Raw genomic sequence first — 21236 nt, forward strand, 5'->3', positions numbered from 1 at the left:
GTCGTGCGTCCGTAGTTACGTCTATTTCCATAAATGTCAGTTTTTTTCTGCTCCACGTGTTAACGGTAGTCTGTATAAATTGACGGTGTAAAGAATGTGCGTTGGTTTCCACGTGTCGGTGCCCCGTGCTCAGTAACATAGAATAAAGGTTTCATTTCTGGAAAAAACCTGTCAATGATCAGTCATTGAAAACCCATGTTACCGTATTTTAAATGGTGATGCTGCTTTATGATCGTCATCTCTTTAATCACTAGTCTATGCCAACACGGACTGAGCGTAAAGGTACTTGTTAATCGCTAACTCACGCATAAGTATGTGGCGACAACCAGCGAAAATATAAGGCCTATATATCATGTACGTATTTTAAAATCAAACATGCATATTGAACTAAAATCGTTATATACTGTAAAATCCATATGCGTTTTAATAATTTAGGCTACATGGCATAATTTGATATTACCGACTATTGCAATGCATTCTCCACCAAAACAAAAAACAGTTAACAAGTACAGATTACTACAGGCTACAAAGTAACGATTATTATTAATACACTAAATCAATTGCTTAACATAGGCCTAATTCTGCATGGTACATTATCCTGAACGTGTTATTCCTAAAAACAAATGAATGTTATGTTACCTAAAATTGGAAATGCCGTTATTTGGAATTTAACGCAAAATAAAATAGCCTATTCATATTTCTTTTGAGATTGCTGACACTGCATTTAAGTATGTAGACTTATATGACTCCAGAAATCACATAAAACCATTAAAGCGTTATTTTGACGATCGACTGTTTTCATGTCCCTTTGGATAAGCTGCCTCTATAAACTTTTACAGCGAACTGTATTTTCAGCGTTGACATCTAACAAACACATTTGTATAGACAGTAAGACGGCCTGTGACATATAAGTAATCAGAACCGAATTCAATTAACGCTATACCCTTTCGGCTTCTAGGTTTCTTCACAACTTGGTCTCACACGCGGGCAACCCGCCTGGGAATGGAACCAACAATGACTGCTGTAAACGGTAGTTTACGGTATTCTGGCGAGTACTGTTTAAAGGTCAATTTATTTTTTATTCAAATGGATAAATATGGATTTCCAGATTTCGCAGGTCAGACAGATTGTACTCAGCTTAGAATAGCTCAAAATATTATGAAACAAATCTCTTTATTACCACAAAAGCATAAAAAAATTGTAGCAAGTGAAACAATGGTTGGAATCAGCAAGTGTTGTAAAAAGGTTTGCTTTCTCCCTGCATAAAAAAAAAATAGCCTTTTTAAATATTGTTACCTGATGGTAATGTATCATTGTCAATAGCATATTATACTATCTTAATAATTACTTAACTTGGGAACCGCATAAGAACTGTTTCTCCACGTGAACAAACTGCTCTGCAGCCTGTAAAAGAACAGCCAGTCTGACTCGTACCATAATGGTTCAAGACTTGTACCTGCTACCCTTGGATGGCATAATCCCATTGAGGATTATTTAGCAGGGATAACCTGTTGTATAACCTGATTAAATCTACAAATGATCTAAATCAGTGGTTCTCAGTTATTGTTTTCAAACCACACACTATATGCGACCCACTGGAAATGGTTTGGCAACCCACTTTTGGGTGATAATGACACACTGATCTGCACTGTCAGAAAAAAAAGAGCTCTGGTACATTTCCAAGGTACAGAAGTTGTCCCTCAGAGTCCCTTTCCCTACCTTAAAATGTACATTTACCTACAGCTTGGGTACAATTGGCAGACCCCTAAGGGTACAGTCCCAGTGACAAGCAATTGCAAAGTATAAAAAAGTAACTCGGTATCGTTGAAGAATCTTTCAACAGTCTGGTGTATTTTAAGTGTCAGTTTTGTGTTTCTTTTTCCCAGTTTTTTAGCAGGCTAATAGGATAGACGAATGAAAGAACAAAAATACCACAGGATTTGGGAAACATATCACTCACCGTCAGACCATCAGTGCACACAATCTTGATCCACGAAATGTTGTACTTGAAGGAAGTTCCCAGCATCTCATTAATAAATATCCAGGTTTTCAAATTAGTCAAGTTTCTTTTAAGAAGATTAGAACCTCAGTTTCAGGTGTCAGATATAAAGTGCCACATAAATGTGTATTGAGATTATACCAGAATGTACATTTAGCAGGACCAGTTGTCCCTGGGTCTGTGCCTTTAAGGGTCTGCCAATCGTATACCCTAACTGAAGATAAATGTACATTTTAATCTAATTTTAGGTACAGAAATGTATTCTGGGGAACATTTTTGTACATTAATGTTGTTTGTACCTTGGGGAACAAAACTGCATTAGGGCTGCACACTTTTTTCCTCACAGTGTAGATATGGATGGATGGATGGATGGATGGATGGATGGATCGCCTGGCACCAGCCTGTTTCGCAGGTTTTTCTCACTGCATGCATGGCTGAAACTATTTCTTTTTCTGAACAGGTGCTCCTGCAAAGCAAAGTGTTTTGTTCCTTTTCACCCACTGCACCAAAACAACTTCGTCTGCTTCTGGCCACAGATCTGATAAAATCTAAACGCAACTCCGGCAACACCCCAGCGACCTAAATGACACGAAGATCTGAATAAGATCACAGGAGACCGAAGCAGACCTCCGCAGGCTGCTCCTGGTGTACGCCTCACTATGGCACACAGGTTCACAAAAAAACCGCTCATGCCAAAGACATGATTCTTCAGGGTGAAGCGTTTGACAAACGTTACCGGATGAAATCAATCCGAATTACGCTTTTGTTAAACTCTGATGTATTACCTCAAGGTAACATCAGCTAAAGATCGTACAACACGAAATATCTCTATACCAAGCAGAAAACAAAGAGAACTACTTATTTATAAAGACGAAGCTGTACGTTGTCCAGTTTACATTATAGAGAGGTTTTGCTGAGCCTGGGTCCAATTTTAAATCCCAGCCTCACACACACAATATTTATTCAGTTCATTTAAAGGTTTGCCTTAGATTATTTTTTTTTTTTCCAATTTTGGAAAATCCATTAAAAATAATTTGATACAGAAAATTTACCTCAGGACTTGGTAGCATTTTGTAGTCTTTTGAGACCCGTCCAGTGTCGCGAGGAAGGGGGCGCTAGAATTTGTCCCGTGCAGCAATGGCACAAGGCAAGGCAGGCCAATCTTCTATTGAAATCCATACTGTCACCATGCGATTGCACCTTCAGATATATTCCTTGGAATTTTCTGGCTCACGTGCAGTGTCTTCCTGAAGATAACCAATTAAGCGTAAGTAACGATGTAATCACGGATTCCCATTGCGCTCCCTTTATCTCTTTCTAAGAAGAGATATTGTACACCATCTGCCACACTCGAGATCAAACCAATTAAGTATTCTCTGAAACAAAATTCTTTTTCGTGCTAATGAATCAAGAAAAACAAAACAAAAAAATTCTGCTTGCTGATGTTTTTTTCCTGTGGAACGCTGACTGCAATTAACTCGCGATAACTCTAATGCAACCTCACGGCACAAATTGCCTCAGTGTTTTGTCAGTGCTGGACTCGATGCACTCCAGCTCTCATAAAACTGGTTATTACTTAAGCTAGAAGACCATTTTATTTGCGATGTATTTTATTTTAATGTGAAAACGTAAATGCTACGGCCAGATTGGTATGGCGTCGTAACGACTTCCGGAGGTTTCTACTATTGATTACAGTTTAGCTAATATTTGCCAAGGATTATAATACTGGAAACGCTATGCAGCCCTGACGTTGAAATGGAGTTGTCTTATTGGACAACTTTCTGTCATTATAGCAATTAAATGGAGTTTGTGTTAGTTATATTTTACCTATAACGGCCGAACATTGCAGACCAAAGTCGCGTGTGCGTCCTGCCTTAATCATCTTTTAGCAAGACTACTCCCTCTAGTGGTAGGACCTTAGCAATGCAAGCGGCTGTTAGTGGAATCGAGGGTCTGAAAGACATGGCTCCGGAGCGTATTCAGAAGAAACTAAACCGTGACAAGCTCATTATACTGTCGTGTTAGAACTTCTGCAAACACCATCACCCCAAAAGCACCGACCTCACTGCCTTAAAACTCGTGAGTTGCAAATAGTAATAAAAAAACATCAATGCAACATCTAGAAGTCATTGCGGTGAAAACTCCAAAAATAATTCAACAGCCTGAAACAGCTGAAATGTGGAGATATTTATACGGGCCAATAATTTCAACAGAATGATGTAATTTGTTTTAATTGCCTTTTATAGATTAGGCAATAAAGGAAGTGTTATTAAATGCTCGTGTGACAAGTTTAATGATGTCTGTTTGATGTGTTTTTGGTATACACTCCCACTGTAGACTAATCAAAATTTTCCATTCAGCATCGTCTCAGTTGTAGTATCTTTTATCATTTATTCCCCTAGGATTTATGAGAACTGCTCCTTTCATGACAAAACAAAAATTAACTAAAGGGAGTAATTTATTTTTTGCGTGTGCAGTTACATTATGTACAATTAAAGTGCATTCATGTTTTTTGTGGTTTGTGGTGTTTATTTTGCAGACTTGTTTTTTTTTTGTATTAAAATTAAATTCCCCAGTTTTTTTCCAAGTATGGAAAATATGAGTCCATGCCCACGGCCTGTGAAGGGTGTGTGGCCACCTCACTTCGTGTCGAGTCCCTTGCTAGTGTGTATGGAGGAATGGAAGGCAGCTTGCTGTCCACTTGGTCAGAAAAACCTCTCTTGTTCTGAAACCTTGTCATTTTAGGTGTAATAAAAGCTGCCAGCTCCTCAACCACCAAGCACCGCACATGGAATCCTAGTGATCCCATTCTTTCTCTCAGTACACAGTAGGGCTTTATTTCTTGTTAGCTATCCCTGTCTCAGTGGAGATCGGTGGAGCTTCCAAACTATACCTCCACTGGAGCCATCAAAGGGTCATTGTTGCAGAAGCTAGATCCCCAACATGCCAGGCTGGTTATCCACACTCCAAATGTGACCTACAGAAGCAATCCAAGTATGCTGCACTCTCAGAAAAGAAAAGGGTAAAAATTTGTACCTTATTTCATCACTGAGGCTGTACCCGCAAGGGTCTGCAAAATGTACTCTTAGCTGTGTGTAATTGTACCTTTTAAGGTACAGAAATGGACAGCAAGGAACATTTCTGTACCATTAATGGTATATTAATGCTGTTTGTACCTTTGGGATGTTCCTCAGAGTTCATTTCTATACCTTAAAAAGGTACTATTACAGTGGTACAGCCCCAGTGACAAGCAAAAGGACCCAAATTGCTCCTAGGCATGATTGAGTCAGAGGTTAGCAAAAAGAGGCTTCTTCCATCCGCACAACACACACAGTTTTATCACATGGCTTGTGTAAGTTACATAAATGTTACAGTGGTTTATGCTGTCGCCTTATACTGCAAAAGTTCCTGGTTCGATTCCTGTAGAATAACCTTGTGTTTTAAGTTCACGTGTCATTCTTACTGTATAATAATGCTGTATTATTTGATCTCTGTAAAATACTTCCAGTTGCATCCGTGTGAAATGTTCTGCACAAATAACCATATCTTGTCTTTGCTTTTTACTACTTCAAAGTAGACTGACTAAACAAAATGTATCTTCCAGTTCATATTATTTTAACGGATTTTTTTCATTGCATTTCATGTTTGACCTTTGTAATATGAGTACGCTTATATTTTAATTATTTTGGATTTAATCGGATTGCTGAGACGTGATTTTTTAAAAGGTTTTTTATAGGTAACCCCGCTTCGTAGTACAGGCCCCTGGTCCGGAGCAGACTTGTACACTCACGTAAGTTACCATGGTAACTCAGCGGGGATTCATTTAAGACATGTTGATGGAACGGAACTCCCACTTAAATGAGCCAGACTTGTTGAAATAAGTCAGACTTTCCCCTAATCCTGCTTCATGGAATACCCTCAGTGGATAAAATAAAACAAAAAAATGTAAATCAAAGGGGAGGTAGCCTCAGGTCAACCTTGAACTCATGACAGGAGAAGTGTTAGCTTGTGTGCCACACACTCAACCCATTGAACTGCCTGAGCTCTCAGGAAGGAGGGAAACACACTAGGGGATCCCCAAATGGAATGGTCAGTGGGACGTGCTGGCCAAAAGGGGAAAGGAGCCACGGGACGGGACCAGATGGACACCGACCCTAACAGATGATGAAATAACGCTTCTCCATCCCTCTGAGGGCCCGGGTGCAGTAGGGTGGGTTCAGCAGTGATAGGCGTCTTATCGCTCTCTGAGTGCGTCGAATCCACTCAATTTCACAGCCGCACAACCCATTGGCTTGACAAATAGTCTCCTAACTGGCTTTTCTATTTTAATTTGTGATCAATACTGAATTTTGCCCCCTACTGATGTTTATTTGTGCTTCCAGGGAAAATATTTCATGAAACTAAGTAAGCCCGTTTCACATTTTATCAAACCTGGAATAAGGTACCAGTGACCTCCTACGGAGTCTTCATTTCTCATGCAGTCTCTTCATTTAAGCAAACAGTTAGGTGTTAAGTCTGAAATTCTCTGTATAGTATTCAACTTTAAAATTGTATATCCTTATTCCTGGCAATTACTGGAAACTCAGTCTAGCTGCACTTATGCCTAGTTGACTTGTTGACAGTTGTATGTTTTTAATGTACTACTCCATTTGTCTCATTTGTATGTCGCGCTGGAGAAAAGCGTCTGCTTAATAAAACAAATGGAAATGCAAATGTTGGAAATGCTAGCGTCTAGGCTATGCTGATGAATAATGGTGAGCTGGTTGTGTTTACACGCCAGTTGGTCGATATCTAGCCTGAATTCCTGTATTTAGATGGGTTATCTCCAAATTCTGTTTTCTTTCTTTAACTCAAAGACCTGCTGTTTGTGTGTGTGTTTTGACAGTGATGCTTAACCCAACATTAGCACCCACACTTCCCACGACCGGCTCTGGACTGCTGTCACCCGGACTGGATAAGCAGTCCGAAAACATCGACCTGGTAGTGATGTAAAAATATACCCAGGCTTGCATTCCCATGAAATTGGTTGTTTTTTTTTTAAGTTCTGAAGGAAACGCTCAAAAACAAAAATGCAAGCGTGCAGGAGCTGCATTTTTGGTTACTCAGCTCACATTGCTGCATGGTTTCAGTGTAAAATCGGTCAGTGTAAAACCATTCACTTAAGATATTGTGCAGCAAAAGTACACTGTGCCCGTTAGCTGTTACAGTTCGGTACAGATTAAATTATACGGTACAATATATTTCTAAACTCACTAAGAATAACAGAACAACTCAAAGCTACGGACATTTGATCAGTTAATTTTATGGTAACACTTTACTTGACGGGGCAGAAAAGTATCACAGTATATTGTGCCATTAGGCCTATTTATGTATTAATTAACCACAAACTAGTTACATACTGATGTCATTTTAATTAATGAATCATGACGCATGTTTATTCTCAGGTAGTTACTATATTTGTTAGTATATCTTTTAATTCTGTAAACCTTTGTTTACAAATAATAACAATAATAAATACTGATCATGTTTGCTCCTCATTAACGAATCGTGATGCATCTTATCTCAAGTAGCAACTATATTTGTTCATGATTTGCACTTCGGTAGTAACTGAGTTATTACTAAGTATTTGTTCACCGTCAAGTGAAGTGTTGCCCATTGTATTTTATGAGAGCCCTTTCCAACCATGGCTCTTCTAAGAATGATAAACATCAAACAAATATTAACGTTAGACCACGGATCTGTTTTGAATCATTTTGTTGATATGTACCATTTGTTTATTTATTCGTCCTGCACAACTAATCTATCAGAGGCAGTCGGACGTGAACTTCCTGGAAGCTGCTGATAAGCATCTTCCGACTTGGTGGTCTGCTGTCCATCTTTATGCCGTCTGCAGTGGCTCTGACTGTTTTCAGACATCATCATGCAGGGTCCCAGGGGAGATAATCATAATAATAATAATCTGCACACGGGCAATAATTGATGATGAAAGATCTGATGCGATGGTCAAGAATCATAACGATGGACTGCCGGGAAATCCTGTTGGTGAGGCTTTTAGAAAACAGGGTTAAACAGGTTTTTCTTGAAATTTACGCTATTCTATAAAATAAGTATTATGACCGCGATATCACAACAACAATATAAAGTTCAATTTGTTATATTATGTCATATACGGTAATAGCTTTGGTTTACTAACACAGTTAAACAATGAGATATTATAGGCGACAGCGATACGCACAAAATATGAGTCAAGGACGCTGTAAAGTGGTCTTCACCATTTGAGTGTTGAGTAGTTTTATGGTGGGACTGCAGGAGGCAGGGGCAGGGCATGCAAAGTGAACACGCACACATGCACACACATGTTGCCTGAGCTGTCTAAATGAGGTCCTTTCATTCATTTCTATGGGAAAAACCATAAGCTCAGTGATGACACCCTTAACCCCTACCCTGCCCTAATCTTAACCACAAGGAACCAAACAAAATATGAGACAAGTCTGTGGTCAGAATTCACAAAATGGGCACTTCTGTAGACAGTTCTGCAGGAGCCTCTGGTGTCTGCCCACGAGGGCGTTGGAACCAGGATCCAGCGACCCGCAGCCCTGTCACAGAGTCGAGGAACGTGGGGCCACGTTCACCCCATTCTCCAGACCAGTGGGGACAGACACAATCCCCATAGCCAGCCCTCTCAGTGCCAGTGGTCACTTTGAAGTCACCCATTACCAAAGGAGTGTCACCTCACGGGCCTCCTTCAACCACCGAGACTGGAGTTGCGAGTAAAATGTCTCCCTCACAGAGACATCACTCACCGCGGGTCGGAGCATACACCGAGACAACAGACAAGACACCCAAAGAGTGAGTCTCATAATACACTTGTTGAAAGGATTGACATCAGACACCATCGGGAGGAGCCGATGCGCTACAGCAACAGCTGCTCACTGAGTATGGCAGCCATCAGAGTGACCAGACCAAAAATAGGTGTATCTACCTACAGAGATCTGGCCACCCCCCGGTCTGCGTACCTCACAGAGTGCTGCCACCGAAATGTGGAGTTTACGAAGCTCCCCCACCGGCAGAGAAAGACGGCCATCTTGCTGGAACACTTTCCATGCGCCTGCCTGAATGGTAGTTCCACGCGCCTCAAGCTGAGGCCCAAGTGCGGCCAACAAGCGGGCGACGCCTCAACACCACACCAGCCCCGACCCCCACAGCTCTCCTCCAGGGATGGGGCTCCCAATGGCTTCCCTCCATCCCATTCGTAATGTGTGCAGCCTTCCTCTGCTCAGCTGCAGCAGAGCTACTCCCGCGGAGACCATAACGGTGTAGTGCCTGTTTACATCGGGCTGTTGTGAGTTGTTTTATGGTGGCTGGAGTGCCAACCCCACCACCAGCCCCCAGTTTTGTTCCTGCAAGTTTGAAGACTGCAGTTTAACGTTATACCCAGGACCCATGTGGGAATAACCTTAATCCCAACATGATGACATTAACCTCTGCCCAGCCCTAACCTTAACCATAAGTAACCAAACTAAATATGAGACTTTTGGCGTATTTACTTTTTTTGATTGCATGCACAGATCTTTGTGGGGACCTGAAAAATGGTCCCTACAACATCAAAATAACAGATTTCTATTAAATTGCGGGGGACCTTTTTTATTTTAAATTGCGGGGTCCTCACAATGTTATGTAAATATAATACATACACACACACACAGAGCAGAGGCAGGATTCAAACCCCCAGCTCAGGAAGTGTAACACCACGTAACCTCCCACACAAGTGATGTCTTGTTAAGAGAAACCCGGGCAGCAGAGTAATGGGTAGTAAGGTATTCTGCAAGACAGCAGCGACCTGCCATGTCTTTACTCGTCACCACGCCTCACTGATAATGAGCGGCTCTCCTGTATGTAGAAAGCAGAGCTTTCATCATCATTAATTCGGAGTGAGAGCCATAAGGACGTATCCGAGGTAGAGTCAGGACAAGCTTACAGCCCAGCTAGGAAACACTGGGCAAGGATAGCAGTCCGTCACACTGAGGGCCTTTTGAAGACACCAGGAAGGAACTAGCAGCACAACCAAGCAACCTGCAGTCCCCACACAGAGAACTGGAACTGGGACTGAAGCCACAGCACAATCCACGAAAGACTGGCAGCACCCAGGCCAAAATAACAGTGATGCATTACCAATGATTCCTATTTTCATATGTGTAGGTTTCGTACAGACTGTCCCCGATTTAACACTGGGTTCCCTTCTGAGGGACAGGTCGTACATCGAAATGGACTTTCGTTGGAATAGGATTTTTGATGTGCGTGAGGCAGGGATGATTGTACTGCAATACAGTACTTTCTTGTGCCTATCGTATGATGGACAGTACACATTTGGTAGTGCAGTGCACAGTGGCGCAGTGGTTCGCACTGTTGCCTGAATGTGTGCGGAGTTTGTATGTTCTCCCCGTGTCGTCGTGGGGTTTCCACCAGGTATCCTGGTTTACCCCTACAGTCCAAACACATGCTGAGGTGAATTGGAGTTGCTAAATTGTCCTTAAGTATGAATATGTGACTAAATGGTATGTGAGTGTGCTCTGTGATGGGTTGGTGCCCCATCCTGGGTTGTTCCCTGGGTTGTGCCTGTAGGCTCCAGACCCCCCGCGACCCTGAATAGGACAAATGGGTACAGAAAAGGGATTGATATCTTTAATATTTCAATTTATGTTGGATGTGTATATTTTAAATCCTTGACTACTGTTCTATTGATTATCTTTTTTTTTTTTGTGCAGGAGTAAACAGACAATTTCATTGTGTAGACACTGCACATATGGCAATAAATTGCTCGAACCTTGAATCTTAAGAGAGGAACAAGGACTCAGGACTCATCGGTCACGCCACATGCTTTTGACCGTTTGGGACATGTAGGGTGATGAGCATTTCCAGTCACACTTGTCCCCAGAATCCTACAATTTTATTGCTTTTTTTGTTTCGCTGAATAAGACAACGTTGGGAAACAGGTTAGTAGAGAGAGAACAGACGACGGGGCCCGTTCTACTGTGTCATCACGATGGTCGGGCAGAGTTAGAGGAGGTAAACAGTTTATGTCGGAATGCTTACCAAGCATGGGAACGTGCCAGAGCTCGCTCTGTCCCCATGGCCAGACGAGAGCCTGCTTCTGCAGCATTAACTTCACGGCACCATAATCCTTACGAGTTTGCTGGGTAGAAGGGGGACTGAGGGTCCCATTCACATTGTCGTCTTGGGACTCGTCCCAACTAGTCCAGACCGAATTGTTCATAAGTAACCAGGCAGACCAGGGGTACAGAGATGCCTCGTTGGAGAGGTTGGAGGTCGTCAGACGGATGCCAATTAATTGACTAGTGTTCATTTCCGTTGTTAATTACAGGCCACATATGTGGGGAGGTAACACTCCGTTCTATCATCACCCAGGAATCCACTTACAAGTATATGAAATGTACTGTGCAGAAATTACAGAGGAAGGGAGAGATTTGTCTTTCTAAAAAGCAAAATGTGATCCTGAGTGGTAAGAAATCTTCCCGCTGGTCATATTTAAGGGCAAACAAGGGAGATCGTCTTTTTCTGAGCCGTGATTTGATGTGCCTTAATGTGGATTTAAACGTTGTCATTTGTAAAACATACAGGATAACCTCTGGCCTTTTGGACAAGTGTATAAAGGATGTCCGAAGGTAATCTTATCTCTTATGTCTTAATACAGTTCATTTGTGTATATTCTTACCCAGGGTATCCAAGCATCACATTACACTCAAAGTCCATTACAGGAAAGTCATCAACTTACAAACACATCAGTGGGCACTGTATACCTTACCTAAAATGGAGACAGGCTGCATGGATTTTAGATGGTACTTAAGTACCAAGGCTATAACCTATAATGGGACGGTATGCTGACATCAATGGTGGGAAGCTAAGTGCAGAATGGACTCCCTCCACTAGGTGGGGCACTTGGGAAAGTCACGGTGAGAACATGACCCAGGATTTGACATGTCAGAATCTCCCAGCCCACGGTTGATCCTGTCAAGGTCTCCCATCCTAGCCTCCCTAATACCCCCCCCCCCCAAAACCCTGCTTGGTACTTGTTGTACATTACTGCTTGTGTAAGATGGCTATCTAGCATAATGAGAGAGGCCATCATGAGTTGAGTTCGTAGAACAGAGAATAATATTTGTTTTCCCACAAACTTAGAGGATCCCCAAGGCAGGAAAGGAGTTGTTTGTGAGTGCAGGCCTGACCTGGTGGCATGACGCTAATTACCGGCCTGAGCGTATATTGGATGACGGGTGTTTCTCAGGAACTGCCGCCAAACTAGTGGTTCTGCCAAGGACAAGGGAGGCACTGTAGACACCAAAATGAATTTTCATCCACACAGTCTTTAATTTGTAAATAATAAAAATGAACTCTTTTAATATAAAACATACACATCATTTGAGCCACATCTGTTATACAAACAAGAAATGCTGCAGTGATTTTTTTAATATCTTTTCTATCATTATTTCAGTGGAACACATAGATTGTAAACAATCGGCATTGTTCAGCAATACTGAAAAAGTAAAGAAATCAGTCTCACTGGACAAGAAAAGTAAACTTTATTAAATATGTTTACATGACATGAGTTTGAAGTTGGGGTTAAAAGTATGGTGAGGGGGTGATTTTGACTACTGCTCTTGAGTAGAGAGGTACCTGTTAAACTCAAGCCAGTGCTGAGTTCGTATATTGTCAAACGAAGGTGATGATGTCTCTAGGCATCCCATAATGCACTAGAGCCTACTTGGGGGTCACAGAGGGCCAGACTTTGCCCCCGCCCTCCCCCCCACCTGACCTGCTTGTCAACCTTGCGGTTGTTTCAAAATTACAATTCGTGGCTATAGATGTGTGCACCCGTCTGTGTCCTTATATACTTTTTCTATATATCTATATATAGAAATATTTAGTTAAAACTTCTTCATAATTATGTCATAATTATACTTCATAAACGATCTAGTTCAATTTTATACATATTTTCAACTTCAGTCCCAGTCCCAGTAAAACTATGATGTGCACCAATGTATTCAACAACAGGGGGCGCGCTCAGCTACCACAGCCCCTCCTGCCCCCACCCTCCCACCCCGCAAAGGGCAGAAAAACAAGAAAAGGACCTAAAACAAAAACACGTTCGTTTAGACATCCAGCATCAGAATGAGAAAACGGTGCGGGGTCCAGCCAAACGTCTACACATGGGTGGCTTTGTTTCATCTGTAATCTCCTTATATTAAGTACGAGCAAACTGTACAGTTACATGCAACATACAAGCTGACCTACAGTATGTGCAACTAACACACACATCTATTTCAATGACTTATTTTTTTTTTTGTCTGCTTTTTTGTTTTACAAAATGTGCATGCAGCTTGGAACAGTTCCACAGTCATGCTGCTCCTCCTTCCACCCCATGCCCACCCCCCCCCCCCCCGCATCTTTGTTGGGTGGGTAGCAGAGGAGGAGGCGGCGTTTTTGCAGAGTAAGTACTGGAGTCCGTGTGGACCTGCCTGGTGGTTGCTGTCACATTCACAGATTTTGCAGAGAGGTTTCCGTGTGACTCGTGTGTCTCCTGGAATCTGGGCAGAGAGGAAGTGATGCGGGAACAGGAAGGAAGCTGGAGTCTGGCGGCTTTCTTTTCTTTTTTTTTTCTTCTTTGTTTTCTTCCAAAAAGTTAAGACCTTGTTTTGCGGTAAAAAACCAAGCGGTCGTACTTGCATTAATCAAAACGATGTAAACTGAAGGTGGGACTCAGATAAAAACTTAAACACGTGCAGGGCTTTGGGGGGGGGGGGGGGGGGGGGTCCCAGGGACCGGCAGCGACATTAATGTCCACAGCACCCTGACCGCAGCACGCTGGGTCCTGACAGAGGCCAACAGCACATCTACAAATAGGGGGGGTTCAACTGACCGGTTGGAGTCGGTGGAGGAAAGCAGAGTCTGGGTCAGGAAGGAAAGGGAACCCCACCCTGATTTATTCTGTATTCATGCAAGCGCCAGGAAACGTGAACCCCTTTTTTCCATCGTGCGAACGTCTGTCCAAGTATACAAAACGAATGGGAAACGAGAAGCGTGGCAGTGCAACTGCAACAAAGGGGCCCAAGCCCCCCCCCCACCCTCCCCACATCCAGGCACAGCGCTGGCGATGGGGAAACACGGAAGTGAAACAGCGAGAGAGAGAGAGAGAGTCAGGCAGAGCCAGGGTGGACTGGCTCCGCCCCCCTCAGGTGTCACTCTGTGTCGGGATATACCTGGCCTGTGTGACATTTGGAGTTCCTCTCCTGTGAAGGCAACGTTACCCCATGTTTTGCCGCAGCCCTGTCTGTTGGAAAGCTACACAGAAAGAAAATAACAAAGATCTAAGAGAAAAGACCAAAAAAAAAGAAGATTCAGGAATGATTGTCAGGCTCCAACAAAGCTTTGATCATGATTCTCAGTCTGCTTCTGATTGTTATCCCTCGTTCCTTCTAGTCTTCCCTCCGCTCCGGTCTTCCGCGGGGCACTAGGAGCGGATCCCCGGCGGTCCCGACGAGCTGTCGAGCGACGACTGCGAGGCCCGGCGGGTGACGGAGGCCAGCGTCGGGTCCACCAGCGAGGACGGCGGGAAGAGTTTGTACCAGCCAATCACCGTGCTGGACAGGTCCAGCTCCTCCAGCAGGATCTGTGCCACTCCCATGAAGCATTTGTGGTCCATCCGACCATAGTCGCCCCACACTATCACCTGTGAGAAGGGCCGAGTGCATCAAACAACCTGCGAAATGAGACACGGGGCACCGACTCCAGCAGCCCGCCGGGTCGCTCACCTGTAGAACTTTGCCCTGCGGACTCTCGTCAAACAGCAGCGCTTGCTGGTAAAGTGGGTCTAGCGTCTTCCTAGCAATCTTCGTCTTCTTTTTGGCTACATACGCCCCGTTATCCAGCAGGTAGACCTTGACGTACGGAGCTGGTGGCACAGAGAACATTTTTCACTATCCCTCCTCCTTCCTGCCTGAAATACGTGGCTCCCTTCGCCTGTTAATACACGACTTTTCAACCTGCACAGATCAGGCATGATTCTGCCTAATTAGGGAGGTCAATCTGCAGTAACACGCTGGTGAATAAACATGCTATGCCCACTTACTATACGCCCATCACTGTTTATCTAGTACTAGGTCATGGTGAGTCTATCCCAGAAGCATAGGGCACCAGAGGTAGATAGTTCAGGTTCAGAATGTAAAAATCCAGACCAAGATTTTGTTTCAACCAACCAGGTGAGCATAGAAAGTCATGATCACAGAGTACTCAACGGGCTGGTCGAAACAAAATCTTGGTCTGGATTTTTATTTCCTGGACCTGAACTATCCACCTCTGCAGGGCACACACCAAGGGGAACACCATGTGGAAATGGGCAGGATTCAAAGCCCCAGCCCTAGCAGCTGTGAGGTTAAGTAACACCCAGACAGCGACTGTACCTCTGAAACAGAAAATCAATACCACACACAAGCCTTGAATCAGCATCCTTTATCTTTAAAGGGTGAAACGCTCTCATGGACAAGCTCGGCAACCTGCAGGAAAATGCGTCATTGAAGCTCGCATTTAATGCACGTCCAGGGCTGCATGTGATCTGTGGCGTCACCAGTCGGAGCCGTGCATCAGAGGGAGCAGTGATGGGACCGCATAGGGGTCACATGGAGGCGGGGCATGGACTGAGCGTGTGCAGAACAGGCCTCACCGGGGAGGGACTTTGACCCGGGCTTCTGAATGAGGCCTCGTGCGCGGATGACCTCCACCTCTAGCTGGCCCTTCTTGTCCATCATGCCAATCTGGATGTCACCTGGAGGGCGGGGCATCGTCAGCGGCAACCACAGGAGATCGCGTTCAGAGCCACAGCACACGTTAGCTGGCTAAACAGCAACGTTAACAAGCTGCAAACTGGCACCCGTGTTTATTCTAATGTAAAACAATGGGAATGATGAGCGACGGTTGGCAAAACTGTTTCAAAATAAGAGCCAGAGGAAAAGAGCAGATGTGATTGGATGAGAAGTCAAGTGGCCAGCAGTGGGGAGAGGAGAGGCCGATGGGAGAGCGTTAACGTGAAGAAAAAGATGGCGATCCTTGGCGAGAGCACTCACCGATGGCGGGCGTGGCCAGCGTCTGCCTGCCCACCAGCTGTGCGGGACCCAGACCATCCAGGAAGTCGCTGAACTGGCTGTCGGCCCCCAGACGGACGCCGGAGAAGATCAGGCTATGCAGGCGGTGGAAGGTGCAGCTCGGTTAAGGAGGGAGCGGTACGGGAACGGCACGCTCTGCATATGACCGCCATGTCGCGTCCGTGACCGGACCGACACAGTCACACGCCACCAGATCCCCCACAGAGTGCCCTGCCAGTGTGATGCCCCCCCCCGCATTAATCATCACGGTAATTATCCAGAATGAATCTCTAGGCCTCACTGCTGTGCCATGCTTCACGGTGGGCACACGTGAGTGGCAGTACACCTGTCAGCGCCCCTCGCAGCCTGATTAAGGGGCGTGCCTGCTATTTCTGGGCTGCTGGCTTGGGCACCAGCGATGATAGATGGAGTGATTATACGGGAAGAGGAGGCACTGGGGGGGGGGGGGGGGTCCGCATTGATGGAGGGACACTTGGTGTCTCATTACTGAAAACAAAACTATGTCTCAAATCGTTTGTGTACAGATCCGTTCATCTAACGGATACCTCAGAGACAGCCCTGTCTCCCTCTCCGGCCAGCTGGGGGGGGGGGGTATGCTCACATACAGCACTACACAGGCTAACCGTCATCAGGCATGGGGCTGAGGGTATTTGCAAAGCGGTCGGTGTTTAAGCATGTTTTGCCAAAAATATACAATTCACCTTTATTTGTGTTCAAGGGGGATCATATTACCTTTGTCTTGCGGTAATGTCTTATTTAATTGGCTAATAAAATTTACCATCATTCATATTCCCTTTCATAGGAGGTAGGATGGGTGGCACGGGGGGGCGGGGCGGGGAGGGCACTCACTTGCCCTCGGAGTTGTAGCTGTTCATGCTGCCATTAGTAGACTCGCGGCTGGCCTGCCGCGCCATAGCGTTGCGCGGGTACTCCACCGCCATGCCCGTCTCCTGGCTCCGCTGGATCTGGCTCTTTGACTTCTTGCTGGCTGCGTCTGGAACGGAGTGCAGAGCAGGGCAGGCTGTCAGGAACAGCGGTCTACATGCGGTCACGTCGCCAACGGCGCCCCCTACTGAAAATGGGCACACACGGCGTCCGGCCTCGCCCCCTCACACACAGACCAATGGTTAGCGGCTACGGGGGGCAGACCCATGGCTGCTATCCAAAGGCCGCAATCTTTCGATTCTTCCACCGCTAGCTCACCTATGCTAATATTCCTTGGTAAGACAATCCATTGTTGTCCTTTGAAACATCTGAAGAACCTCCCCGGAGAAAGTCACAAGGGCGAGAAACTGAAGAACTGAGTAACTCAACACTTCGTCTGACCAAGACACCAACCTTCTAGGCCTCCCTGCCAACAGGGAGTGCCATGGCGCCCTTCACTAATGAGAAGCGCCATACTCTTTGCACTGACCTCTTAGCGCATTTAGCCAATGAGATCATCAGTGACAGTCCCCCCCCCCCCTCCAAGTGCCCTCTTTATAATCTGCACCTGTCTAGGGTGGGACACGGCCGTCTCAATAGCTGGATGTCTGTAATGTCCAGATGGGATACCTGCATCCGCTTAATAATGAATATGCCTCATTACACAGTTAATCACTCCCCAACTTTGGCAAATTTAACCAACTTCTTCGACTGCTGCTATGGAACATTGGTCATTGACATTAAGAGGAAAATAACTCTCTTGGATCTCTCGTTCAGTATCCAGGAGAGAGTTCCGGGGGCAGAGCAACTCATCCAAGGCCTCGATTTTGTAGTCTGAGTCACACATGGTCACAGCAGTAACACGTATTTGTAACCGGCCCTGAATTACCCACGGTGCACTGTCCTCTACCACGTCATTGACAAGTGATTCATTGGGAATGGTTTGGCAGCCCGTTTTGTCAGTGTGACAGCGGTTTAACCAATGGCACTCCTCCGTTTGCTCCATCCAATCCAATTTTATTTAGGAGATTTAGCATGTTTCGAAGTTTAGCTGGAAATGGAGGACTCACTCCATCCATCTATCCATCCATCCATGACCACATAATCAGTACAGGATTCAGGGAGCCTGGAGTCTGTCAGAGGAAGCTGGGCACCAAGCAGGATATGCCCCGGATGGTGGGCTAATGGGACAGCGTTAACACTTCTTATCCTCTCACGTGCCCAGCCCACCCCCTGCTGCCTGACAGCACTCCCACCCCCCCATGGCCTGGCTGGTGGACAGCAGCTTGGTGCAAAAAGGCTCAGAGAAGCTCAGCCATGTGTAGCAGATGGAGCTCCAACAAGCTGATTTACGTCCAAACTACGTCACTGTTTTACGTACCAGACTTCTTAAAATATCATCCAGGTTTTTGGTGCTGGAAAATGAACTGGTGAGTGGGTTTTTTTCCATATCATAAAGCCCATTTATTCAAAGACCAAGAGGTGACTTTATTTCACCTCACTGTCTCACTTCAAAGGGCTGAGAGTTTGTTGACGGTCCCTTAGCAGAGAGAACCCAGTACTGCAAACCCAACATGGGGTGCTGTCTTGTCTTTCCTGTTCTGCTTTATGAAGTCTGGGGCCGTCTGCTATAATAACCCATCGTTTGAGCTCAAGGGTCACCTTATACCCGATAAAATGAACGCAAAGTCCAGGTAGTTCATCTTCACGACCGACAGGTAGTGGGCTCCAACATGAAGGAGAGTCTCACGCGGAGGACGCCTCAACGCTGCATGATAACATCCACCTAATGGTCACATAATGGAAGGTTAAAGGGCTCAAAAGGGGCCGTCCATCAACGTGCCATTTTTATATCAACGGGATCATTACTGTGTGTGAGGCCAGGGCTGTGTTAAGAGACAGACGACCATTTTCATGTTAAGTCTTACCATTACTTAACACTGATGCTCAGTAACATCATGCCAAAGTTACGTCTGATTTCCTAGCCCCATTTCTGCCTGATGCACTTTAATGCTAAAATCGATACTGAACACATAAATTGATTTCCTTGGGTAAATTGCTAGGCATACAAATGTCTCTGTCTTTCCGGAGCGTGGTGTTTCACATTGACTTTTCCGTACTCCATACTCCCATCTTCTTTTTATTAACAAAAATACCAGACGCGATCCTGATTCATCCTTACCCATTTCTGCTCCACACACCGACGTTCTGTCGGTAATTCCACGTTTTTAGCTGCGGTAAATCTATAGCGGTACCATCGCCCAGTTTCCTTTACTCATTCTCTCACTGATAGTAAGAGAAACATTTTATTAAAGAGAGTGAATCACAGACTGCCCAAACGTCATTTAATACAGGAGTGACAGAGTGAAGTCGTCATCACTCAAGTCAGGCCACTGAAGTGTGAGCAGCGAATTAACACCAGACTAACAGTCGGTTCAGGAAGGAGCGGCACATTGAGGGGTGGCCAAATCAAATGACACAAAACCGCAGTAGGCTCCCTTCTGATCCCAGTTCTGCTGCGGTCTGGATATCTTTCCTCTGAAATTAGGTTTTTCAGGGAATAGGGCCAGACTCGGGGGCCTAAAGGAGATACGACTATACTGCTGAGGATGGGATTCAAGCCAGTGACGTACTGATCACAGGCATTCAGGAACTTTTTTTTTTTTCTGGAACCAAGACTCAGGAACGAGGAATTTGTTTCATGTTTCCACTGCAGGAACCATTTTTAGTTCCTGCTGGGGTGGGCCTTATAGTGATAAAGAAAACAGAAGCAGTGGAGCAAAGATTGAGTAGATGAAATTGTTTTCGCATCATGATTAAATGTAATGCATTAATGAATACCTTTCTGGGTGTTTCTCCATATTTGTGCAACAGAGAACTTTATGGATAACCGATATACATTTGTCTAACATTGCCGGTGCCAGAAGTAAAACCTGCCAGCACTTCTTAGTGGAATAACGTCACATCACTTTTTCATTCTGTGGAAAACGAGAGATCAATCTGCTGGCCAGATTTAATAGTAAAGTGTGTGAGAGGCTGAGTTTGTCCAGCAGCATTGAAACACCCTTTATCCGAAGCCTGAACGGGTCCTCTGAAGGGGACCGCTTTCCGGAACCTTCCCTGTGGCTTAGCTGGGCCACTTCTGTCCCTGTCCTCATGTTATGTGTGTATTTATATTAATAGCCATCATGAATTTTGATGTTTCCTCCAAGAGGAGGTGTTCAAAGCCTTGAAAACTACATCGAATATTTAAAAATACCGTTTTTTAGGCCAATTACAAACAACACAATTTGACTCACTGTCGTTACACTATCATGGGAAACTCAGCTCCCTGCAAAAATCTGATCACTGGCCCACAGCCTCGTCCACCTCCCCCAGAAGGCTGGGCTGCTGTTTCATATCCCAGCCTCTTCACAAGGCTGGCGTGTCAAAGGGACCATTACTGGGTCAAGATGAAAAATACCCGGCCCATATAAAGCCGGCACACTTCGCAGCTATGAAACCCAACCCTCTGGGAATGTGGGGGGGGGGGGGGGTGAGCTTGTCAAGGCAATGAGGGATGGGTCTGTCGAGCCAGCGGACTGTGACCCACACTCGTAGCGGAATGCAGAGCACTAAAGCAGGACGGCCAACATGGCATTGGAATCCGACCTGCACTAATGCAGAAGCAGGCCCGTCTGGGCTTCTACTCAGCCGTCGCCTCCTAAAACCATCCATCTGGACTCTTTAGGCACCATGTAGCCGAAGCATAAAGGCACACGACCCTGCAGACATGTAGACGCATGCTCCCCTGGCTTTTCGTCCATTCCCGTTCTGGCGTTAATAAAGGAGAGGGGAGCAGTGTGTATCAACCCCACATCCCACCAGCCCAGCTAATTGGTCGGGGAATCGCAGTGGCCCAGTCTGTTTAAAAGTACATCCACTACAAGCCATCGCTCTCAGGTGACCCGTTATGGGGAGCACATATGTGGATGGATGGATGGATGGATGGATGGATGGATGGATAGATGGATAGATGGATAGATAGATAGATAGATAGATAGATAGATTGATTGATTGATTGATTGATTGATTGAACAGTCCACAGACTTTGGGGTCTGCGGCCTGTAGTTCGGTACGTCCCATAAGGGAGGGATTTT

General features: G+C 45.1%; 1 protein-coding gene across 1 annotated transcript in view; it reads right to left on the reverse strand.

Annotated features, from left to right (window-relative positions):
• Positions 1-13120: 13120 nt before the first annotated feature.
• Positions 13121-21236, reverse strand: part of LOC125725465 (regulating synaptic membrane exocytosis protein 1-like) — a 70189-nt gene continuing 62073 nt past the window's right edge. The window contains 5 exon segments of the mRNA XM_049002398.1: positions 13121-14744; positions 14827-14966; positions 15735-15836; positions 16135-16247; positions 17023-17167. Of these exon segments, the coding sequence (XP_048858355.1) occupies positions 14526-14744; positions 14827-14966; positions 15735-15836; positions 16135-16247; positions 17023-17167 (719 nt within the window). The 3' untranslated portion in view covers positions 13121-14525.

The sequence above is a fragment of the Brienomyrus brachyistius genome, unplaced genomic scaffold, assembly GCF_023856365.1.
Source record: "Brienomyrus brachyistius isolate T26 unplaced genomic scaffold, BBRACH_0.4 scaffold67, whole genome shotgun sequence".
NCBI classification, from domain to species: Eukaryota; Metazoa; Chordata; class Actinopteri; order Osteoglossiformes; family Mormyridae; genus Brienomyrus; species Brienomyrus brachyistius.